This window comes from Girardinichthys multiradiatus, chromosome 10 (assembly GCF_021462225.1).
Source record: "Girardinichthys multiradiatus isolate DD_20200921_A chromosome 10, DD_fGirMul_XY1, whole genome shotgun sequence".
Taxonomy (NCBI): Eukaryota; Metazoa; Chordata; class Actinopteri; order Cyprinodontiformes; family Goodeidae; genus Girardinichthys; species Girardinichthys multiradiatus.
This window is the reverse complement of record NC_061803.1, coordinates 5,657,671-5,677,969: the sequence shown is the minus strand read 5'-3', so window position 1 is coordinate 5,677,969 and position 20,299 is coordinate 5,657,671. Positions and strand designations below refer to the sequence as shown.

The 20,299-nt window shown below is 36.8% G+C and overlaps 2 protein-coding genes across 4 annotated transcripts; both read right to left on the bottom strand.

The window, feature by feature from the left end:
- Positions 1-517: 517 nt before the first annotated feature.
- On the bottom strand, positions 518-8,553 carry LOC124875250 (nucleolar transcription factor 1-like). Its single transcript, XM_047377285.1, has 15 exons — positions 8,339-8,553; positions 8,072-8,253; positions 6,014-6,091; positions 5,731-5,795; positions 5,580-5,640; positions 5,422-5,453; positions 3,837-3,972; positions 3,713-3,754; positions 3,575-3,643; positions 3,035-3,072; positions 2,768-2,957; positions 2,639-2,686; positions 2,489-2,557; positions 2,256-2,318; positions 518-1,063 (listed from the first exon to the last, which is right to left on the bottom strand). The coding sequence occupies exons 1-15, from the start codon at positions 8,355-8,357 to the stop codon at positions 1,010-1,012; spliced, it is 1,146 nt and encodes a 381-aa protein (XP_047233241.1). The 5' UTR covers positions 8,358-8,553; the 3' UTR covers positions 518-1,009.
- Positions 8,554-10,630: 2,077 nt separating this feature from the next.
- On the bottom strand, positions 10,631-19,616 carry LOC124875251 (nucleolar transcription factor 1-like). 3 transcript variants are annotated; one of them, XR_007040003.1, is made up of 14 exons: positions 19,277-19,616; positions 19,004-19,194; positions 17,362-17,439; positions 17,114-17,257; positions 16,964-17,019; positions 16,819-16,879; positions 15,987-16,036; positions 14,944-15,085; positions 14,817-14,858; positions 14,459-14,524; positions 14,095-14,138; positions 13,173-13,240; positions 12,892-12,934; positions 10,631-11,525 (listed from the first exon to the last, which is right to left on the bottom strand). XR_007040003.1 is itself a non-coding variant. In XM_047377287.1 (13 exons), the coding sequence occupies exons 1-12, from the start codon at positions 19,293-19,295 to the stop codon at positions 13,204-13,206; spliced, it is 930 nt and encodes a 309-aa protein (XP_047233243.1). In that variant the 5' UTR covers positions 19,296-19,616; the 3' UTR covers positions 10,631-11,525; positions 13,180-13,203. The 3 variants fall into 3 exon arrangements, 2 of the variants coding, with proteins under 2 accessions (XP_047233243.1, XP_047233242.1); XM_047377287.1 differs by lacking the exon at positions 12,892-12,934 and having other exon boundaries at positions 13,180-13,240; XM_047377286.1 differs by lacking the exon at positions 12,892-12,934 and having other exon boundaries at positions 19,277-19,615.
- Positions 19,617-20,299: the final 683 nt, after the last annotated feature.

The window sequence follows — 20,299 nt, the reverse complement described above, 5'->3', positions numbered from 1 at the left end:
TCAATACATTTTCAAACGGTGTTATCATATTTGACCTATGACAAAAATATATCGAACATATATCACCCATGGCCTGATGAAGACTTTACTTACTTGGTTTGAAAGGCATACATACAGAGACATCAGACAGAAACAATACATCCCTGATCCCTGGGATCTACTCTTGAGTTGCACTGACCATCATGCTGGCTTAACTACCTACATGCTCAACTGTTTAAACTTAGAATCATCATCAACTGGAGAAAAAAGACTGATAAAACTGATTGGCAAGCATAACTCCACTAGTCACAAAATAGGAATGTTGGGACAAAAACCTGAGCAGATATAATTTGACATCCTTTACTGGGAGACATCTAATCAGAGCAAAACAATTAAGGTTAGTTTTTACATTTTTTGATACTTTTCTAAAATGAGCTTAAAAGCCTGTTTGACAGTGGTCATTTACTTTTCTTTTACTTTCTCAAATTACATATATTTGTATTATATTATAAATAAATAAAAATCTATGCCACCCAAATATCTTTCACAATATATTTTATTGAATCATGTAACACGTTTTAGTATAAAAACATCATATGCAAACAAAGTGAAGAAACAATAAGTACATTTCTAATCTGTCATCTCAATTAAATTCCCAATTCTATATGAATATTTTCATTACACAGTTAAGTGTTGTTTTGTATTACACATTCATTTTTGAACCATTTTTGTTCCAATCACTTTAAACAAAAGGATAAACACCTAAATAATTTAAATTATGAAATTGAAACGTAGTTAGACCCAGGAACTCAAAATAGTCAAGATAATTATGCTTGTACAAGGGCAGATGGTCCAGACCTGAACTCAACACAAGTGAACATGACAACTTTACTGAAGCCAAGAAATTGATGTGACTTTACAGTCAACTTCTAGTTGCATTTCTTCATCCTACATTCAGTTGATGATGTGTCTGTAAATCCACATTTGCCTTTTATCGGAGTATGCAACTATTTGTTGCTGATTCTGTCCGTCAGGAATACATCTCAAACATGTTGCCGCCCTCTTCAACTTCTTCATTCTCATCCTGTGGAATGAAAGTTAATAGTTAGCATACTGATGCTAACATTACTCATCATAAACAGCCCTCCTCCACATTTACTGGCAGCACAGGTAATGATGTGTAAAACAGCTTTGGATAAATACATATTTTTTTGATGCAGGATGATTTCAAAGTAACCCATTCAAAAAAAAAAACAAAAAAAAAAAACATCCAGATTTTTTGGCACCAATTCCTAGAAAATAGATGCATGTTTGGAATTTATACTTCAGATGTAAAGCAGAGTGCCATCTTGTGGTCACCAAGTTCATATCACAACCATTCAATAACATTTACATGCCAGCCGGATGCTTGGTTGTGATGGGAGTAATGGCAGCAACGGGCATTTTCTCCCTCATAATAATAATAATAATAATTTATACTTTATTGATCCCCGAGGGGAAATTAGACCCTCTGCATTTAACCCATCCCTTATAGGGAGCAGTGGGCTGCCGTTGTGCAGCACCCGGGGAGCATTCTGGGGCTAAGGGTCTTGCGCAGGGACCCAGAGTGGCAATCTGTGGGATACGAACCCGGCCCCTTGGGTCCCCTCCGGAACACAAACCTCCTGCTCTAACCACTAGGCCACCACTCCCCAATACCACAAAACTGCTACTGGGACTTCAAATAATCCAGTTGGGTCTAACCTAAAACAAAAGACAGATTTGGAAAAGCAACTCTGCCTACTGTTAGACATAGTGGAGGCTCTGTCATGCTTCTGGGCCTGTTTATATTCCAAAGGCCCTGGACACGTTCCTCCATGGCCAACTCAGGCAGTGTGAATCCAGTGCTTCAAAAACTGTGCAACCACAATTATATTAACATTGAACACCAGCAACATTGAACAGACCCCATTAATTTCAACAGCAGCCCCTGTTGCCAAATAGTCGGCCAGTGTGTATAAGTGCTGCCTCTCCGGCCACACATACTGACCAATCAGGCGCAAAGAGCAGCAGTGATCTCTCACTGTGTTTCCCCCAAACGTCTAAAATGATGGAGAAGACACATTGCTCAAATAAAAGGTTGGATTTTACTACAACCTTCTTTGTGAAATTATACAGCTGCAATAAGATGAATTTATTTTGAAAAATAATCAAAACCAGCAGGTGCCAGACAGTGTTAAGTTCCGTCTAAAAGCTTCATCTAAATGTATTTTACATTAAGGAACCATCAACATCACCTCATAACTGCTCCAAATGATTTCTTTGTCATTGTTGATGACCGTGTCTTCGTCCTCTGAGTCCTGAGTACCAAAACAACCAGGAAGCAACATTATAGTTCACCTTGAAAAACATATTCTTCTTATTGTTCTCTACTTATCTCATAGCATCTCTACAAACTGTTGGCATCATGAGAAAAGACCACTGGAGAGTGATATACATCAAGATTGGGCATTTTCACATCACAACTTACTGAAGGCTGACACAAAAATTGATCTTCTACTACCACCATTCTTTCTCTGGCATCAAGGAACTGCAATTTCTGCAATGCAAGATGTAACATGACTTCCAGTAAACTACCTTCAGAAACATTAGAAGCAAAAGGGAAATTTGAAGTCCTTACCCTGGGGTTGTGTTTTAAATATTCTGTTTGCTCTTCTGAGGTCAGCGTCTGCACAGAGAATGAAAAATGTTAAATCTACCTCCCAGAACATTTTAAAAACTCAAGGTGAAGATGGACATTTTTAAATACCTTGAACCACTTTTGCAGGTTTTCTGAGTATTGTTTCATGTTTGCATGGATCTGTTTTTTGTAACGTTCATTCTCCTTTGTAGGGAGCTTGTACCAAAGTTCCTTAACTTTGGCTATACGTTTTTTGCGGCTGGAAATGCTCTCCTTCAAAATCTTCATCTGATCTTTGGCAAAATATACATATCCAATTCTGAAAAACATGAAATGCTAAATTAGTCAAGCTGAATCTTGCAAGGAATATTCGGGATGTTTTAGTTATATACTTACTGGCTCGGCATCTTAGGCTCATCGCAGAATGTCCTCTTCTACACAGAAGTGACAAACGAGTCATGAGGACTGAGTAATTGGTGATGAGAAGATCTAAAATGCTAAGTCTCACACAACAGCAGCAAGCAGAGTCACTTGCAATAGTATTCACACCCCTTGAACTTTTCCACTTTTTAACCACAAACTTCTGTGTATTTTATTGGGATTTTACAGGATCAACAAATGAAAAAAATTAAATTAAATAAAAGAGATACATATGAAAGAATTGGAATATCGTGAAAACGTTCATTTGTTGTCCCTCCTTTCAGAAAGTGAAACATTTCAAGCCCTTATTTCTTGTAACTTTGACAATCACAGCTTTCAGATAATGCAAACCCACAATTGTATTTACATTTTATTTTTTGACCATTACTTGTATCCTAAATGAACAACTGTGAAATTGGTCACTTATCAAAATTAAAAACATTTTCCCATCTCAACTCAAAAGAGTTTTAGTTCATTTCAGTTTGTTAACAAGAAAGCCGTTAAATGTGATCTTACCAAAGGCTTTTTCGGTAATCTGATGCCTTTTTCTTTGATGATCTGCGGCTTTTCCATCTCATCAAACCTCTGAGGAACATAGACAAACTGTCACACAATCTCTCTTCCTATTAACTTCAGAAAAGTCTCATAGCTTACATGCAGGTATTCCAGAAGCTTGGCATTATACTCTCTCTTCATCTGAAATGGCAAAAAAAAAAAACCAACACTTAATTTTAAACCAACCAAAATATAGGTTCTTCTTTTTCTTGCACGTTGGTACCTCTTTACAGCGTGTACTGTAATTCTGCTTCTCTGCTTTACTCAGATTTCTCCAGCGTTGGCTCATATCCTTAAACAAACTCATTGGAAGCCTGTCTCCATTAGAAAGCTCCTTCATGAACAGAACGAGACCATTTCTAAAAATATGCAAAAACACACAGATAGTTAGACAAACACTAACTCACTAACTAGGCCAAGCTTGGGCCAGTTTTAAATGGGACCAAATGTTGCATTTTATTTAACAAAACATATAATTTAATTATTATATCATCCGATCGAATCAAGTACAACATGAAAGAACGGGGTAAAAAAAAAAAACAACAAGATGCTACAGAAAACCAATGCATGAAAAACTCAGCTTCCACAGCGGTCCATGCATGTTTTGTGAGGTTTAGTGTTAAGTAACCTTTGATTGAGTGAGAAAATAATCTGATAAAACCCATCAGCAATAACCTTAAAGAAATAGTTTAGTTGTTGTGAAGTGTGGGTTACAGGAGCTGATCCACATCATGACATCTGCAGCAGAAGGAGTGAACTTATGCCTGGTTCCCACGGCAAGGTTTTAAAATTGTCAGTAAATTTTAAAACCTGAGAAACCCCACACATGGCAATAACAAAAAACAACTCTTAGATATACCTGGTTTGGTCCAACAGTGTGTTGTGTACAGCCACATGACAAGCACAACACACCACACACATCAACAGATTTCACTCACGAACATTCAGATATCGGACAGGAAATCTCACAATATCTCTATATCAAATGTGAGTTCAGAGTAATTCCCCTCCGGGTTTCCGTCACCTTGCTTTCTGATTGGCTAGATGTCACATTCAACGGGCTGCGTACTCATTTGTCCTCGGGAAACACCCCTAAACGCTAGGATATCGGGCCAAGACAGTCCAACATGTTAATTTTCCTGATTTGAGGTAGGAGCGGTCTCGACGTCCTTCCGAGCGGACTAGATCTCTCTTAACACACCGCACGCAGCAGGAATATCTGATAAGATTATCTTAAGAGTGTTCATGATGTCGGGGCGAGTCGGAAGGGAAAGATCGGGTTAAAAATTGGCATAAAAATCCTGCCGTGTGAACCAGGCGTTAGTTTGGTGAATCAGGCAGAAATTTTAGTGGTGAGTTGTGCTCACAGGATGGGATATTTAGGCGTACATTTTCAATGGCAAAGTTTTTGCAAGGCACAGTGAATTGAATTTGAGACTTTTAAAGACCTTTAAGACAATTTTTACTCAATATTAGGACCGACCTGAATTATGAGAAGTAATATCTTACTTAATAACTTATGACAACTTTGTCAGCTTGTGTATTCCAGCTCTGGTATGTGACTCAAGTGCTTTTAGATCAAAGTTAGCTAATTTTTATACCTTTCTACACAATATTAGGTGCTTCACTATTTTAAATGAAACCAGGTTTTAGCTAACTATTAAAATGTTTGTTTAAAAGCAAAACCTCTTTAAAAACACGTTCCGATGATGAAGGAGCTGGTAGTGGACAACGTAGCAATGTCAGTTGTTTCCTAAATGAAGTCAAAATGTGGAAAAACACAGTTGTGTGCAGTGAGAGTGGCTTACGGAGGTGGTTTCACAGGCAGGTCTTCATCTTCCTACAGAAAAAAAGTAATTATAGATATATATAAATGCAGTCAGATATCTACAGTACCAAAGCTCTACTGTTGTTGGATCTGATTTAGTTTGAAATAAACAACAATAGGCCAGAATAAGAGTCTTACAATTGCAGGGACTTTCTTTTTCTGTCCCCTTGTCTGAATCCGAGGTAGATCGTTTTTGTCACTGAAAAACCAACAAAACAAAAAAAAAATGTTTTGCAATATAAATTTAGATCATCAGTTCTGTTAAATCACATGCACAGTGAATTTGTACCAAGAGTCCTGCATCTTTCTCTTGCATTCCTTGAGTCTAAGGGCGTGCTCCTTCTGATATATGGCCTAGAATAAAAAGTCAATAAACTCATTAACTTTTATCGGGATCATTAAGTAGTTTTTTACATGTCAACAATCCTACTGAAGGATGTCCACCTGCAGCTTCACCAAACAGGCCCAATGTTAGTGTCAGGTCTGAACTGGACCTTACAATCCATCTGCACAGAACACTAAACTACGAAACTACTTTGGGAAAATGGACACATTCCACATTGGGTTTTTACCTTTCTGTGACGGGGAGGATCGGAAATGGCCTCTTCAGCTTCGACAATGAGCTCCGGGAGACTCCGAAGTTTGCGTATCTAAGCAACAACAACAAATTTATCACACTCTCTGCAGTGCCTGGCAAAAGTTGCCACGTTTTGTCACGTTAAAACCTCAAACTGCAAAGTGTTTTGTTCGAATTTTACACAAAGCAGTGAAAAAGAAAGAGTGTTTTTTTTTTTTTTACATCTAATACAGTTTACATTTTTCTTCAACTCCCCTTACTCTGGTACCCTAAATGAAACTCAGTGCAACCAACAGCCTTCTGAAGTCACAAAGCCAGTGAATAGAATCCACCTGCATGGAATTTAATCTCAGTATTAAAACAGCTGTTTTGTTTCTGGCCTCAGAGTTTTGTTGGAGAACATTAGTGACCAAACAGCATCATGAAGACAAAGGAAAACAGCAGACAGGTTAGAGAGAAATGTGTGGAGAAGCTTAGAGGACTAGTTAGTGGTAGTTGGGCTTTACTAGATCTCAAGCTTTAAACTCCTCACAAAGCACTTTTCATTTAATCATTTAAAACAGGAAAGAGTACGGCACAACTGCAGACATGGCCGTCCACCGGAACTGACCGGCTGGGCAAGTAGAGCATTAATCAAAGAAGCAGCCAAGAGGCCCATGGTAACTTTGGAGGAGCTGCAGAGATCCACAACTGACGTGCCAACCATTGCAAGTTCATGCCTCAAATCTGTCCTTTACAGAAGGGTGGCAAGAAGACAGCAGAAGACATTGTTTAAAGAAAGTAATAGAAAGTCCAGTTTGCAGCTCAACGTGAGCTATGAGAGAGAGCAAATATCAGGAACTTCTCTACCAAAATGCAAGCTGGTTTCTATCCAATCTGAGCTTCAGCTACTCTACAAAGAAAACTTAGCAGAAATGTCAGTGTTTAGATGTGCAAAGCTGATGGAGAACCCTCCCATGAGATCTGCAGCTGTAACTGCAACACAAGTCTGTTCTGCAAAGCATCAATGTTATTTGTTAAAAACGCAAATAGAAAAATGCATGCATCATTTTCCTTCCACTTCACAGATGTGCGTTGATTTGGGTTTGTGGTTGTAACGAGACAAAATGTAAAAAAGTCAATGAAAATAAAATTCATAAGGCACTGTAAACAAAAGCTGTGTCATCAAGGGGCGTTTGCAAAAACCAGTTTGTGTTAAAAATCTTGATTTTACTAAACGTAAACAGGTTCTAGTCAGTTCATTCCAGCAATATCGCCTTAGATACAAATAAAAAGCCAGTTTCTGATGTAAACACACGGGTTAACGGTGTTACGTAGATTCGTGTTTCCCCATCAGATACGGTTTCCCCAGTGTTAAAAAGGGGGAACGCTATCTGATGGATCTCTAATCTCCATCAGATACCGTTCCCCCTGTTTATTACAGGGGGAACGGTATCTGATGGAGATTAGAGATCCATCAGATACCGTTCCCCCTGTTTATTACAGGGGGAACGGTATCTGATGGAGATTAGAGATCCATCAGATACCGTTCCCCCTGTTTTATGCAGGGGGAATCTGACAGGGTTTATAGTACATTTATAGGACCATATAGGATCACAACAGTATAGATATATGTAGTCTCGCTCTCTCTCTATATATATATATTTATATCTCTCTATCTCTATTTATATATACACGTCTGTGTGTGTGTATATAAATATGTGTCGTTATATTTACATCTATCTATCTATCTATCTATCTATCTATCTATCTATCTATCTATCTATCTATCTATCTATCTATCTATCTAATGATGATATATTAGTATATCTAATAACACACTAGCTAAACAAATGTAGATCGACTTCTCCGAAACACGACATTTGAGCTTTCAGGGTTACCGTAGTTCCCCTGTGGCGCGAGCACAGCGCGACGGTTCCGAGCCTGCAACAAGCACGCGCCTTTTTTCCCGCGTGAGCGGCAAGGAGACGCTGGGGAAACCGAATCTGATGGGGAAACCGAATCTGATGGGGAAACACGAATCGACGTAACACCGGGACGTCAGCCTGCTCACCTTTTCCATCATACTTTTCCACTTCTGTCGGCATTCCTCGGGAGAAAAGGGAGGGAATGCTACTTGATCCCAGTCTACAACTGACAACCCAGTGCGATAAAACACCGTCTTCTGACTGGCTGGGATGCTGCTTCTTATAGCAGCAATGAGCTTCAGCATGTTTGCAGTGGTCCATCCTGTAGCTACACATGTAGAAAAGACGACAAACATTTACTAGCAGAGCATTCTCATTATCCCAATTTCATAACACTCAGTGATTGTTCCCACCAGATGCTACATCGTCCATTTCAGCTTCACTCGTTTCCAAACGAAAACGTCTTTCCTCTTCAAGACTTTTAAGCGTTTTCAAGTAAAAGGCGGCGTTTAAACTAACTTTTAAAGCAAACTTCAGTAGCAGACTAGCATCTCCACCTAAAATAGCCTACAAAAACTGTAGCCAACCACATGCAGGGTCTTCTTCTTCGTCCTCTTGTTTTGGATTTATGGCAGATTGCAACCATGACTTTGAGGTGCATACCGCCACCTAGTATATCGGAGTATGTAGCATGAACTATGTTCAACAGGATTACTTTATATCATAAAAGCAACACCAAAAAAAGAAAAACTACATTCTATAATAGATCTTTAGATTTTTCAGATATTGAATAACAGCTTTCTGTGTTTTCTTTACCCCCTCTCCTGCTGTTCCTAATAAACCTCCAAGGTTCCAGTTACCTTTTGCTTCAGTCTAGTTCCCTCATCCTTATACTTCCTACAATGTAATTATATAAGTTCTGCACTTTCTGTGAGGTTACAATCCGGGCATTTATCTGTTTGACTTTTACCTAATACAAACAATGCTTTATTTAATTCCTTTATGATCGGATCTTAATCTGGTTAAAACACTCTCCTCTCTTCGTCACACCCTTGGCATTAATAGATCTTTGTATGCTAAAATATTTACCTGTCCTGCCATTTCTTCATCATTTCTTTTTTAATCATTGTCTTGGCTTCTCCTTCACTAAAAAGTATATTTATAATATAATTCATCCTGGTTGATATTTTAACTATTTTGTCTGCTCCTTCATTCCCTTTTTTACATGGGCAGGTACCCAACAAAATCTTATATCTATGTGAACCATTTGTAATCTATATAAACGTTGATGTATTTCTAGCATTAAATCTTCCTGGTTAGATTTCATATTTTGAATACTGTAAAGGGCTGCTACAGAATCAACACAACATACATTTTTTCTTATATATTGATTTGCCAGATGAGGCCACTTGTTCTTCAGTTTCAACATTATGAAATCTATCTCAGTTTTTGAAAACAACCATATGGTGATGTTACTTATAGGTATGGGGGAGTTATTTATTCTCTATTCTATATTCCTCTGATTTAGCCTTTATTACCCATCCAAAACCTTTACTTTTAAACGAATTATATTCCCAGCACTCCTGAATGACACCCCTTGCAGGGTTTTCATTACCACAACCACGGAAACGACACCAGTATGTAAGCCAACTCAACCTGTATTGCCTAAGACGGTGTAGATCTTATTGCACCGGTACAAATCCTCAATGCTTTATTGATAACTCTATATTTTCAGTAAATGCGTTTTAGCTGCTGCTCTTATACAAAGCACCCATAATCTATTGTTGATCTCACTGCCCTATAAATATATATTAATGATCATTTCATTAGTTACATTAATTTTAAATCTGCATCTATTTCTTCATAACTTTATAGTTTTGTGCCTTGTATATTTGTCATTGCTGTAAAGTCTTTCATTATTCTTATTTTACCTGAATCTGTGTCCTTCCATTTACCTGTTACTTTGCTGCTGATACACCTAGCTTTCTCCTTGAGGAAAAAATAAAGGATTATTCTGTTTATTTCACAATCCCACATTGCTGCACATCATAAGTTAATTTATTAGTCAGCCCTCCCCATCTAAGGGTTGGGGTTAGTGAGTCAGTAACAGGGCCTAACGCTGCTACAGGTGGTTGGTCTGCATATGCATACCTGTGCAGCTCTGCAGTCATATTCAGTAAATTAGAATATGTTTTCTGATGAGACTCGTTTCGTAGATTAAAAGTGCTTTTTGAGGTGGTGAACATACTTTTCCAGCCCATATTTCTGTTCCAAATGTTTGTTTTATTGATCTGATATCCATACATATTCAACTCTTAAATGTTTTCATTAGCTTAAAGCTGAATATGATCATAATCAACAGATATAAATGCTTGATGACATCAAGTGTAATGTATTTATATGTGTGTGTAATTAATCTATGTGTTAAGTTACTGAAATAAATGAACTTTTTTCAAATGTATTAAATGGATGTGCAGTTTTAACATTGTTGGTTTAAATGAATGTATGGCTTGTAGCAAAAAAGAAGAGTAGATAATTAAATACTGAAATCCTTATGATTTTAAAAACATTAAGTAATCAGTAATTCAACTTAACTTGTTTTATGTTACTGACGTTCACATAGATTTGATTGTACTTCTTTACTAATAGAGCCACATGCTTTTATGCTTAAAGAAACAGCACTCTAAAACATGAGAAAAAAAGAATCTGCATATTATTTTTATTTTATTTTCATCCTTGCAGTGACAAAAAAATTAAAATCCTTTTTCATGATCCACTGAGTTCATTTTATTAAACAGATGTTGCCATTTGTAGAAAATTGAAAAACTATGAACGAGTTCTGAGGTCTGACTGAAAAAAGTTGCATACTGAATACACTGGTGACACTGAACGTTTTAGATGAATCAAGGTTTACAATGGTTTTCTTATAAACATATATGAACAGAGCAAGGTGTAGGATTTGAAAGTAATTTGTGGTTTCAATATTTAAAAACCACTCTTCCTTTTTAAACAGTTCTTCAACAACAAAATCTGATTTTCATCAAATAGCAAAATAACCTGCAAACAACAAATTATCAACACTTTCTCCATATTTATTCAGACCAACACAGATTACTTTTTAAACCAGAGTAGGAACCCTCCATATTAACTCTGGAGTAATGTTATGGTTTTAGGAGTTGAAAAGCAAAATATATAAAAATGATCCACTGAATCAATTTGTACTTCAGTACTGCAGTGTAACAAAGTTTTTACCAAAGCGAGGTGAAAGATGCATCTTCCTGGCTTTCATAAAAAATAAAACACCTGGGCTAATAGGCTAATATGTTCCCAACAGAGGAGTTGTGATTATTATAAAGGACCCAGACTCTTAAAGCACACAGATTATTTGTTCTTCACTGCATGACGTGCGGCCCTGCAAGCAGCTAACAGCACAGCCTCAGCAGGTCCAATAATCCCAGGTTACATGTGGTATTTATTTTTCTTCGTGGTATCCATCACAGAATCCTTAGTCTGGGTTTTCCATGTGTGCAACAGTTCTGTCCGTTATTAATGATACCTCTCAAACATCTCGTCATCCTCTTCATCTTCTCCCTATTCATCCTAATGATAAAAACATGATAATTAATGGGTGCAATTTTTGATACAATTTATCTTAATGTATTTTATACACAAATGAAAGCAGATGTTGACATTTACTATAAAAGACCTTTTTTTTTTTCTTATTATGCGATGTTAAATCAGACTCAACTTTTCCTGTTTTAGGTCAATTGAGATTACTGGAATTATTTCTATTTGCTAGGTGCCAGAAGGAGAGAGTTTTAGAGATATTTTTGTTAATTTCTTTAAATTCAGAAGTCAACATAGACTGAGAATTCAGGAAAGTCCAGATGATGATGTCATAGGTTTTTGGACACTGGAGGCACATCGGATGTATTTGAAGGGAACACATCAAACACACTGCTTCCTTGTGTGACATCATGAGAAACCAACATAAAACCAGTCTAGTTATCAGTAGGAGTAACTGGTTCAACCTCCGGTTAAAACAATAAATGCAAGTATAAACAGCATGGGAATGTCCAGCTATCATTCAGTTCAGGAAGGAGGTGGGTTCTGTGACCAGAAATGTGTGTATCAACCCCAGAACAAACAGAGATGACCTTCAGGTGATGCTGGCTGAAGCCGGTAAAAAACTGTCATTATCCACAGCGAGAACAAGTCCTGTACTGACCTGGGCTGAAAGGCCAAGAGGTGAAGAAGCCATTACTCCTAAAGCAACAACTGGAAATGCACTCATGGACAAGGAGCTTATTTTTGGAGACACATCATGTGGTCTGATGAAACTAAAATTGAGCTATTTGGTCATAATGATCATCATCACATTTGGAAGAAAGCAGGAAGTTTGCAAGCCTGATTACACCATTCCAACTGTGAAGTACAGGGGTGACAGTATCATACTGTGGGGGAGTTTTTCAGCAGGAAGGACTGGTGCACTTCACAAAACAGATGGCGTTATGAGAAAAATGCATTATGGGATATTACTGATATAGCACTTTATCAAGTCAGAGGATGCCAAAGCGCTTTACACTACAATCTGTCATCCACCCATTCATACACTGACAGTGGTGAGGCACATTGTAGCCACAGCTGCCCTGGGGCAAACTGGCAGAAGTGAGGCTGCCATACAATCGGCACCACTGGGCCCTCTGACCACCATCAGCAGGCGAGGAGGGTGAGATGTCTTGCCCAAGATCACATCTAAGGCATCGGCCAAGAAGTTATAGCTTGGACACAAATCGGTCTTCCAAATTAACTATGACCCAAAGCATGGCGCTTATTAATTTTTAAGTGGCTTAAAGACAATAAAGTCAATGTTTTGCAGCAGCTATCAGAAAGCACTGTTTTCAGTCTTATAGAAAAGTAGCAGCCAGAGTTGAAAAGGTGTGTATGAGTAAGATAGCCTACAAACCTGACTCAGTGACATCAGTTCTGTGTGGAGGAATGGGCCAACGCTTGTGGAAGGAAACCAAAAATGCTTGAAGTTTTAGGACATACAGATTAAAAGGCAATTCTACCAAAAACAAAAGGAAATGGATGCCAACGTCTGAATTTGACATTATTTTGGTATTTAGCAAATAGAACTAATTCTGGAAAAACTACCTGACCCAAGACTTTGAAAACTTAAGTCTGATTTAATGTCAGAAAAAAATGGCAATGTGACCTTTTATACAGCATATAAAATATAACAACCTCAGACTTGTTCACAATGTTGCGTCCTTTTTCACTCCTGAGGGCAACGAGGACTCATCCTCTGAGTCCTGTGGGCCAAAAACAAACATGAACTGAAATTACTTTCAATCTCATTCTATAAATTCCAGTTATCTTTCTTTATTTAGATTTATTAATTGTTGCCAACTACATTTTAGGTTGTATGTTAAAAGGTGGAGCTTATAGACATAAGTTTTTTTTATCTTCTAAAGACGCCTTTCATACCTGATGTTATGGGACACATAATGTTGAAAAAGGTTCTGTTTTGTCTCATTAGTCCACAGAATAATTTCTCAGAAGCACTGGCGATCATCATGGCAAATCTGAGACAGGTCTTTGAGTTCTTATTGGTCAGCAGTGGGTTTTTCACTGTTCCATGTTTTCTCCATTTGTGGAGAATGGTTCTCACTGTGGGACGCTGGAGACCCAAAGCCTTGGAAATAGCTTGGTTACCCTGTTTTTCAACTGCTACATATAAATCACTTAGTATTTGCCATGTGGTTTGAATTTATTTAGCTTAAGATCTTTTGGCGTGCTTCATACTGTTAGACAGGTGCTATTTAAGTAATTTCTTGCTTCTACAGCTCAGGCAGTAATCAGGCCTAGGTGTGACTGGTCAACCTGAACTAAGCTTTCAACATAATATACTTAATCACAATTAATTCATAATTTAACAAGAGGAGTGATTACTTTTTCACATAGGCCAGGTGTGGTTAAATAGATGTTCTTCCTAATAAATAAAATCATTGTTTGAAAACAGTTTTTTCTATTAACTCAGGTTCTTTTTGTCTAATTTGAATATTTGTTTGATGTTCTGAAACATTATCAAGAGACAAATACAATACAAAACCAGAAGATATCTGTAAGAGGGTAAATACGTTTTCACAGCACAGTATTTACTCACCGACGAGGCAACTTTGGTTCGCCCGGCAGTCTCGCATATCGGTCCTGCAGAGAAATGAACACAAAAACTTTAGAAGAAATTCAATTTCTAAATGACTTCTAGTGTAGTTCTTAGCACTGATGCCTTCTAGCAAGAAGGTCCTAGGTTTAAATCCCACCCTGCAATCTTTCTGCATGAGGTCTGCATGTTCTCCATCTATATGTTTGGGTTCTCTCTGGGTACTCCGGCTTCCTCCCATAGTCTAAAAACATATTAACTGGTCTCTCTAAAACGCCCGAAACGCACCAACCACATCTGCGTGCTGTAAACGTCTGATATTAGTAACTCTGTGTACCTACAAAGAAAGTAGAAAATGACATCTTACCAAAGTCTTCTTAGAAAATTTGATTCCTTTTTCCTTGATGATCCGCTGCTTCTCCTCATCTAACCCCTGAAGAACATTAAAAAAATGTTAACCAGTGACTCTTTCCATGAGGACAAAGCAAATTTTACAAGTTAGGCTGTGGAAACGCTTAATTAGAGAGTTAAAGAGATGCGTCCAGATTTGATTAAAAAATGTTCGACTGACTGTGACCGAAGTCGGCTCGGGTCGGTACCCCAAATACGCTAACAGATTCTTGTGCCAGCTAGACATCCCGACTGTGCCCAAATAGTGCAGACCTGTCCCGAAATGGGAAAATTGTGGATAGAATCTGGAGAAAAAAGATCTCAGCTTTACTTACATCTAGACATTCAATCAGCTTGGTTTCATACTCTCTTTTCATCTGAAAGAAAAAAACAAAGTGCTTAATAGACTTGAGGGAAGAAAATCTGATCTATTTTTCCTCCTGTTGGGCAATCTGTTCATACCTTTTCACAGCGTGTATTATACATCTGCTTCTCGTTTTCACTCATTTCCTTCCAGCGTTGACTCATATCCTTTAAAAAACTACTTCCAAATGAAGACCTGCCAGCTTCAGACTGTTCTTTGAGGAACAGAGCCCGACCATGTCTAAAAATACAGGGACAAAATCATAAAAAATATAAATGATAAAATATTAAAATAAAAGCTGACCAGACCATAAAATCTGAAACACAAAGGTGATAAAGACTCAAAATGACTAATATTGGAAATTCTCTCAGGAATGAAACCTCCCCTGAGGAGCTGTTAGTACGACTTTCTTTCCTCCAGATTCTTCAGGCTAAAATAGCTCTGACTGTTGAAGCTAAGCTAATGAGTAGCTAAATGTTATACTCAAGTAAAAGTAGCTTTGCCTTAATATATTTTTACTCAAACAGAAGTAAAAAGTATTGGTAAAATGGATACTTAAATACTGAGTAACTGCACGATCCAAACACCTGGGTAAATTGGTGAAAATGATGTATTTAGACAAACAAATATATAAAGTTATGTGGAACTTCTAGTAGCTTCAAGCATAAAATTAAAATTAATAGAAATAAAGGACATCATTACAAAATAATAAATGGAGGAGGAAGAAACAAACATTTCTAAATCTAGTTTTTCACAACATAAAGCTTCAAACTTTATTTATAGAGCACTTTACATACAGTCAAACTGTAAGGGTGTGTATCTGTTTAACTCTTTGCTCCTCAGACCTATTAAATGATAAATGTGTGAACTAACGAGAAGGTGTAGTACAATCCCACTGAAAGTGCTTTCCACTAGAGCAACATTCACGCGATTACATTCAGACATCAACACGCAGATCGGTAGGCAATTTGGAGTTAAGTGCCTTGCCCAGTGGCATATTGACATGTGACTGGAGGAAGCTGGAATCAAACCAACAACTGCAAGACCACTACGCTTCCCACTGAGCTGCAGTCAGCCAATAAAGACAGATCACTTCTAGGAAAAGTTGAAAACGAAGCGGTGGACAGAGAGTCTTACTTACGGAGGAGGCTTCTCCGGCAGACCTTCGTCTTTACTACAGCCTTCACCTCCCTTCAGGGAAAAAATAGAAACAGAAAATTAACAACTAAACAGGCTGGGTTTTTTTTTAACACCTTTAACATTTCTACCCTTAATTTTCAAAGATTTTCCAGACGCTTCAATGCGATTTTTCTAACTTACGTTCTATAAATCATTTTGGGGTTTGCTTCCAAATCAATAGTTGTTGATTTTTATCTATTTATTTCTGTGGAAAGTTAAATCAACAGCACGCAGACTTGTCAAATCCAGATTTAATTCCTCCCCCGCTAAACCAGTTTTAAAACCAGACACAGGTCCAACCTACAACTGACCTAAAAAAAAGCTCTGAAATGACCTGTTTTCTATTTTTCTAAATGACATTTTAACTGCAGATTCCTTAAGAAATCCATATTATTCTTTTTCAGCTCGTTTTTGCTACCCGACTTCCTTTTTCGCTCTTTTTTTTTTAAACAAATATGCTTAAACCCTAAAGCACAGAATTGCCAACAAAATTAAAAAGGTACATTTAAGTTAACAAAACTAATCATTAAAACATTTCTTAAAAAGGTTAATAAGAAAAACCAATTTAATCAATAAATTTGTCAAAAAATCTAATTGCTGTAGCAACTAAAATGCAACTTACACAATGTAAGAAGTGATTTAAATGTGCATTAGTAGGATGACTTTTAACCAGCTAACCGTGTAAGCAACACGTAGCAATTCAATTCAATTCAAATTCAAAAATACTTTATTCGTCCCAAAGGTATATTAATTAATTTCCGGACCAGGGCAAGCAGGAATGGAAAATCACTTACATCTTTAGGGGCGATCCTTTTGGAACCACTTTTCCTAGGAATCGGCAGATTGTTGTCTATACTGAAAGACAAACAATTTGCTTTCAATAAATTCAAACTGGCAACTTTGCCAAATCAAATGTGAATACCCAAGATGTTTGTCTACCAAAACTCCTGCTTTCTTCTGCTAAATTCATTGGTGTACTTCCTCATACAGTTCATCTAGAGAGGAACAAAGTCAGGTTATTACTTAGATTTCAGTTCTTTGAGCTTAATAAGTACCGTTTTAAACACAGGTCGCCCACAGACACCCTACCTTCTTTTCCTCTGGGAGCCCATCATACTTCTTGGCTAACTTCTTCGCAACCTGTCCTATGGTCAGTCCAGGGTGTTTTTTCTTATACCTGGACATGTGTTTTGCCATATAAGCTAATTTTGGAGGAGTAAGTTGTTTTGGGATCTGCAAGAAAAAATAAAACACATATTTACAAAGAAAATTGCATTGTAAATACTGGTTAAAGTTAAACACTTAGAAATAAGAAAGCTTGAAGGTCTTCTACTCACATTTCTGTGGTGGACAGGGTCTGAAACCACATGTTCAGCTTCATCAAGGAGCTCGGGAAGGCTGCGAAACCTGCGCATCTAAGCGACAGCAACAGATTTATCACACTGTGCAACCAGATATATGGTTGATCACATAAGTTTACACACCCCTGGTAAAATGCCAGATGTTTGAGATGGAACACATACGATTATGCTCAGTTGTTTTGCAGGTTTAGATGTTTGCTTGGACTCACTGTGACGCTGACGCATAAAATCCCTCAATATCTTCAGCTGTCTGGCAGAAGCCTGAAGGTTGTGGGTCTAAACTGACTAGAATTAACCCACAGCATGATGATGCCACCATCATGCTTCGGTGTTGCTATGGTTTCTCTAGTGATGTACAGTATTGGTTGTGCTAAATATACCTTTTTTATTTTGTTTTATTTGAATGTGTGCAGGTTATCAACAGTATAACACATAATTGTATACATTATAGGTTTGTTTCACATATTCAAAGGAGTGGGTGGAAGTATAAACTTATTTAATCCCATTCATTTTCTATTATCACGCCTTAATGTTCTAATTTATATTGCACATTGATTAAATATTAGCATACCACATTATACATACAATAAATATTTAGACGTTTTTCATTCTTAGAAATCTTGCAGAGGTCTTAACATTTAAATAAATGTGCTCCTATATACAGTACCTAACTGAAATATATAATAACTATAACAGCAGTAACAATAATCATAGACTTATTTATGTAATAATACAATTGTAATACTTTTACAACCTATAATATTAATAAAACAACAATTATTATATATTGTATTCCATAATGATCATATTCCTGTATAATTTTAAAACACAAAAGCTTCCATTGTTTTTCAGGCATTTAAACCATTTAAGGCCAAGCTTATAATGAAACCCTCACTACCTAATTATTACTGAATTATTCTATGGTAAAGTAGTTTGTGTGTTGAAGCAACTGCAATCAATGTAAAACAATCCAGTCTAAATTTTGTGGGTTTCAAGTACAATAACTCGGTTGAGGTGGTCATTTTTTGTGTGTGTTGTCACAAAAAACCTAAATACTTCACAGACTGTGTTCTAATGATTCATGATCACGTCAGAATAATCTAGTTAAGGTCTAACGAGCCCAGAACCTTTTAGATCTTGAACCAAAGCTGATAATATGTAGGATCAGAGTCTTTTTAAAGAGTTGAACTTTAGTGAAATGCTGAATTGGATGCCAACGTAAACTGTCCAGAGTAATCAGTCATACATGTATTTGTTTAGGAATTAATACAAATGTTTATAATGAATTTGTTGGATATATTTCTCCAGTGGTCAGGGTTTAAATATGAAACATGCATAGAATATTTTGAATAAATAGATAAATGTATGGATGTATGGATTGACGACATTTATGAATGAATGGTTGGATTAATGGATCTAACTTTTACATACTGGGATAGGGAATAAAGTCTAAAAACACAAATAATTACCCATACTTTTCAAGACATATTCATACCCAGCAAATACTTCAATCAAATTTCATACTACTTCACACTGTGAAGGAATCCAGAGTTGAACACCACCATTTGAGGTACATTTCAGCAGGAGAAGAGCACATAAAAATCCAAACACTGTTCACCTTCCCCATCATACTGTTCCACTTAACCCGGCATTCCTCTGGAGAAAATGGGGGGAAAGCAACTTTATCCCACTCTAGAGCTTTCAGTCCTCGAATATAAGACTGCGTTTGCTCCTTTTCTGGGATGGTGTCTTTCATCGAAGCAATGAGCTTCTCGAGGTTTTCCCGTGTCCATTGAGTAGTTTCAGCATCTTTACAGAGAAGACGGTTGATTATTAGACGTGCTAACATACTGTTTTTATATTCGGAGGGAGCTAAATTAACTGTACTCACCCGATTCGACGCCGTCCATTTTTATTTCACTCAATTCAGAAACAAAATTTCCCTTTTTTAAAACAATGTTAAGTGTTTCGAATATAGCCTTAAGCAGAGAAATTAAAAACAACTCAAAACTGAAGACACCCTAGCAGCAGGTTAACTTATCGACACCATCTAATATAGGTGCCAGCAACCAACAGTAAAATCAACAACTCTCGATTTTCTAAGCATTCTAATTAATTAAAAAGCTATTTTGCAACTAAAAACCGTAAATACCACATGGTGTTTGTTTCTGTTTTAAAACAACCTGCAAATGAGCTTCCGTACGGGCGGAACCCTACAGGGAGCACATCCAATCAGGCACCAGAAATGCAAAACGTTTTCTTCTTCTTGGTTTTATTGGCGGTTGGCAACAAACTTTTAGTAACATTACCGCCACTTACTGGTAGGGAGTGGGGTTCGTGTCGGTCTATCTATTTATATATACATTTAAATTCTACAAATTAAATAAATAAATCCTACCTATATATATATATATATATATATATATATATATATATATATATATACAAATATACATACTTACACATTACTTTGTATTCTACCCATCTATATTCTCCATACTTTCACAAATTTATCTATTATAATCAAATTCTATAAAATAATTTAGTTTTCTTTAAAAATCGAATCACTATTTTTGTATATGTTTACTCCCTAAATTCTTCCTCAAAATATCTAATAAATGAACCTATTCCTTAAGACCTTCAACCTCTCTCCTCATATATCTTCTTTCTCTTTCATGTTTATGACATTCTAATATAACATGTTCTATTGTTTCATATTTTCCACAGTAATCACATTTACCAGTATTATGCTTTTGAATTTTAAAAAGTGTATAATTAAGTCCTGTATGCCCAAATCTTAACCTTGTTATCGCTCTTACCTCCTTTCTATTTCGTCTTCCATTTCTTCTTTCTCCTACTATCTTCTGAATTTTATAAAACCATCTTCCTGTTTTTCCTTCATCCCACCTTTTTT

Coding starts and splice junctions, on each gene's coding strand:
- LOC124875251 (XM_047377287.1), bottom strand. Junction 17,440..19,003: donor GGAACAGTATGATGGGGAAG/GTGAACAGTGTT, acceptor GCTGTCGCTTAG/ATGCGCAGGTTTCGCAGCCT. Junction 17,258..17,361: donor ACCCTGTCCACCACAGAAAT/GTGAGTAGAAGA, acceptor TTTTTCTTGCAG/ATCCCAAAACAACTTACTCC.
- LOC124875250 (XM_047377285.1), bottom strand. Junction 2,687..2,767: donor ACCTGCAAAAGTGGTTCAAG/GTATTTAAAAAT, acceptor TTCTCTGTGCAG/ACGCTGACCTCAGAAGAGCA. Junction 1,064..2,255: donor TCATTTGGAGCAGTTATGAG/GTGATGTTGATG, acceptor TTCATTCCACAG/GATGAGAATGAAGAAGTTGA.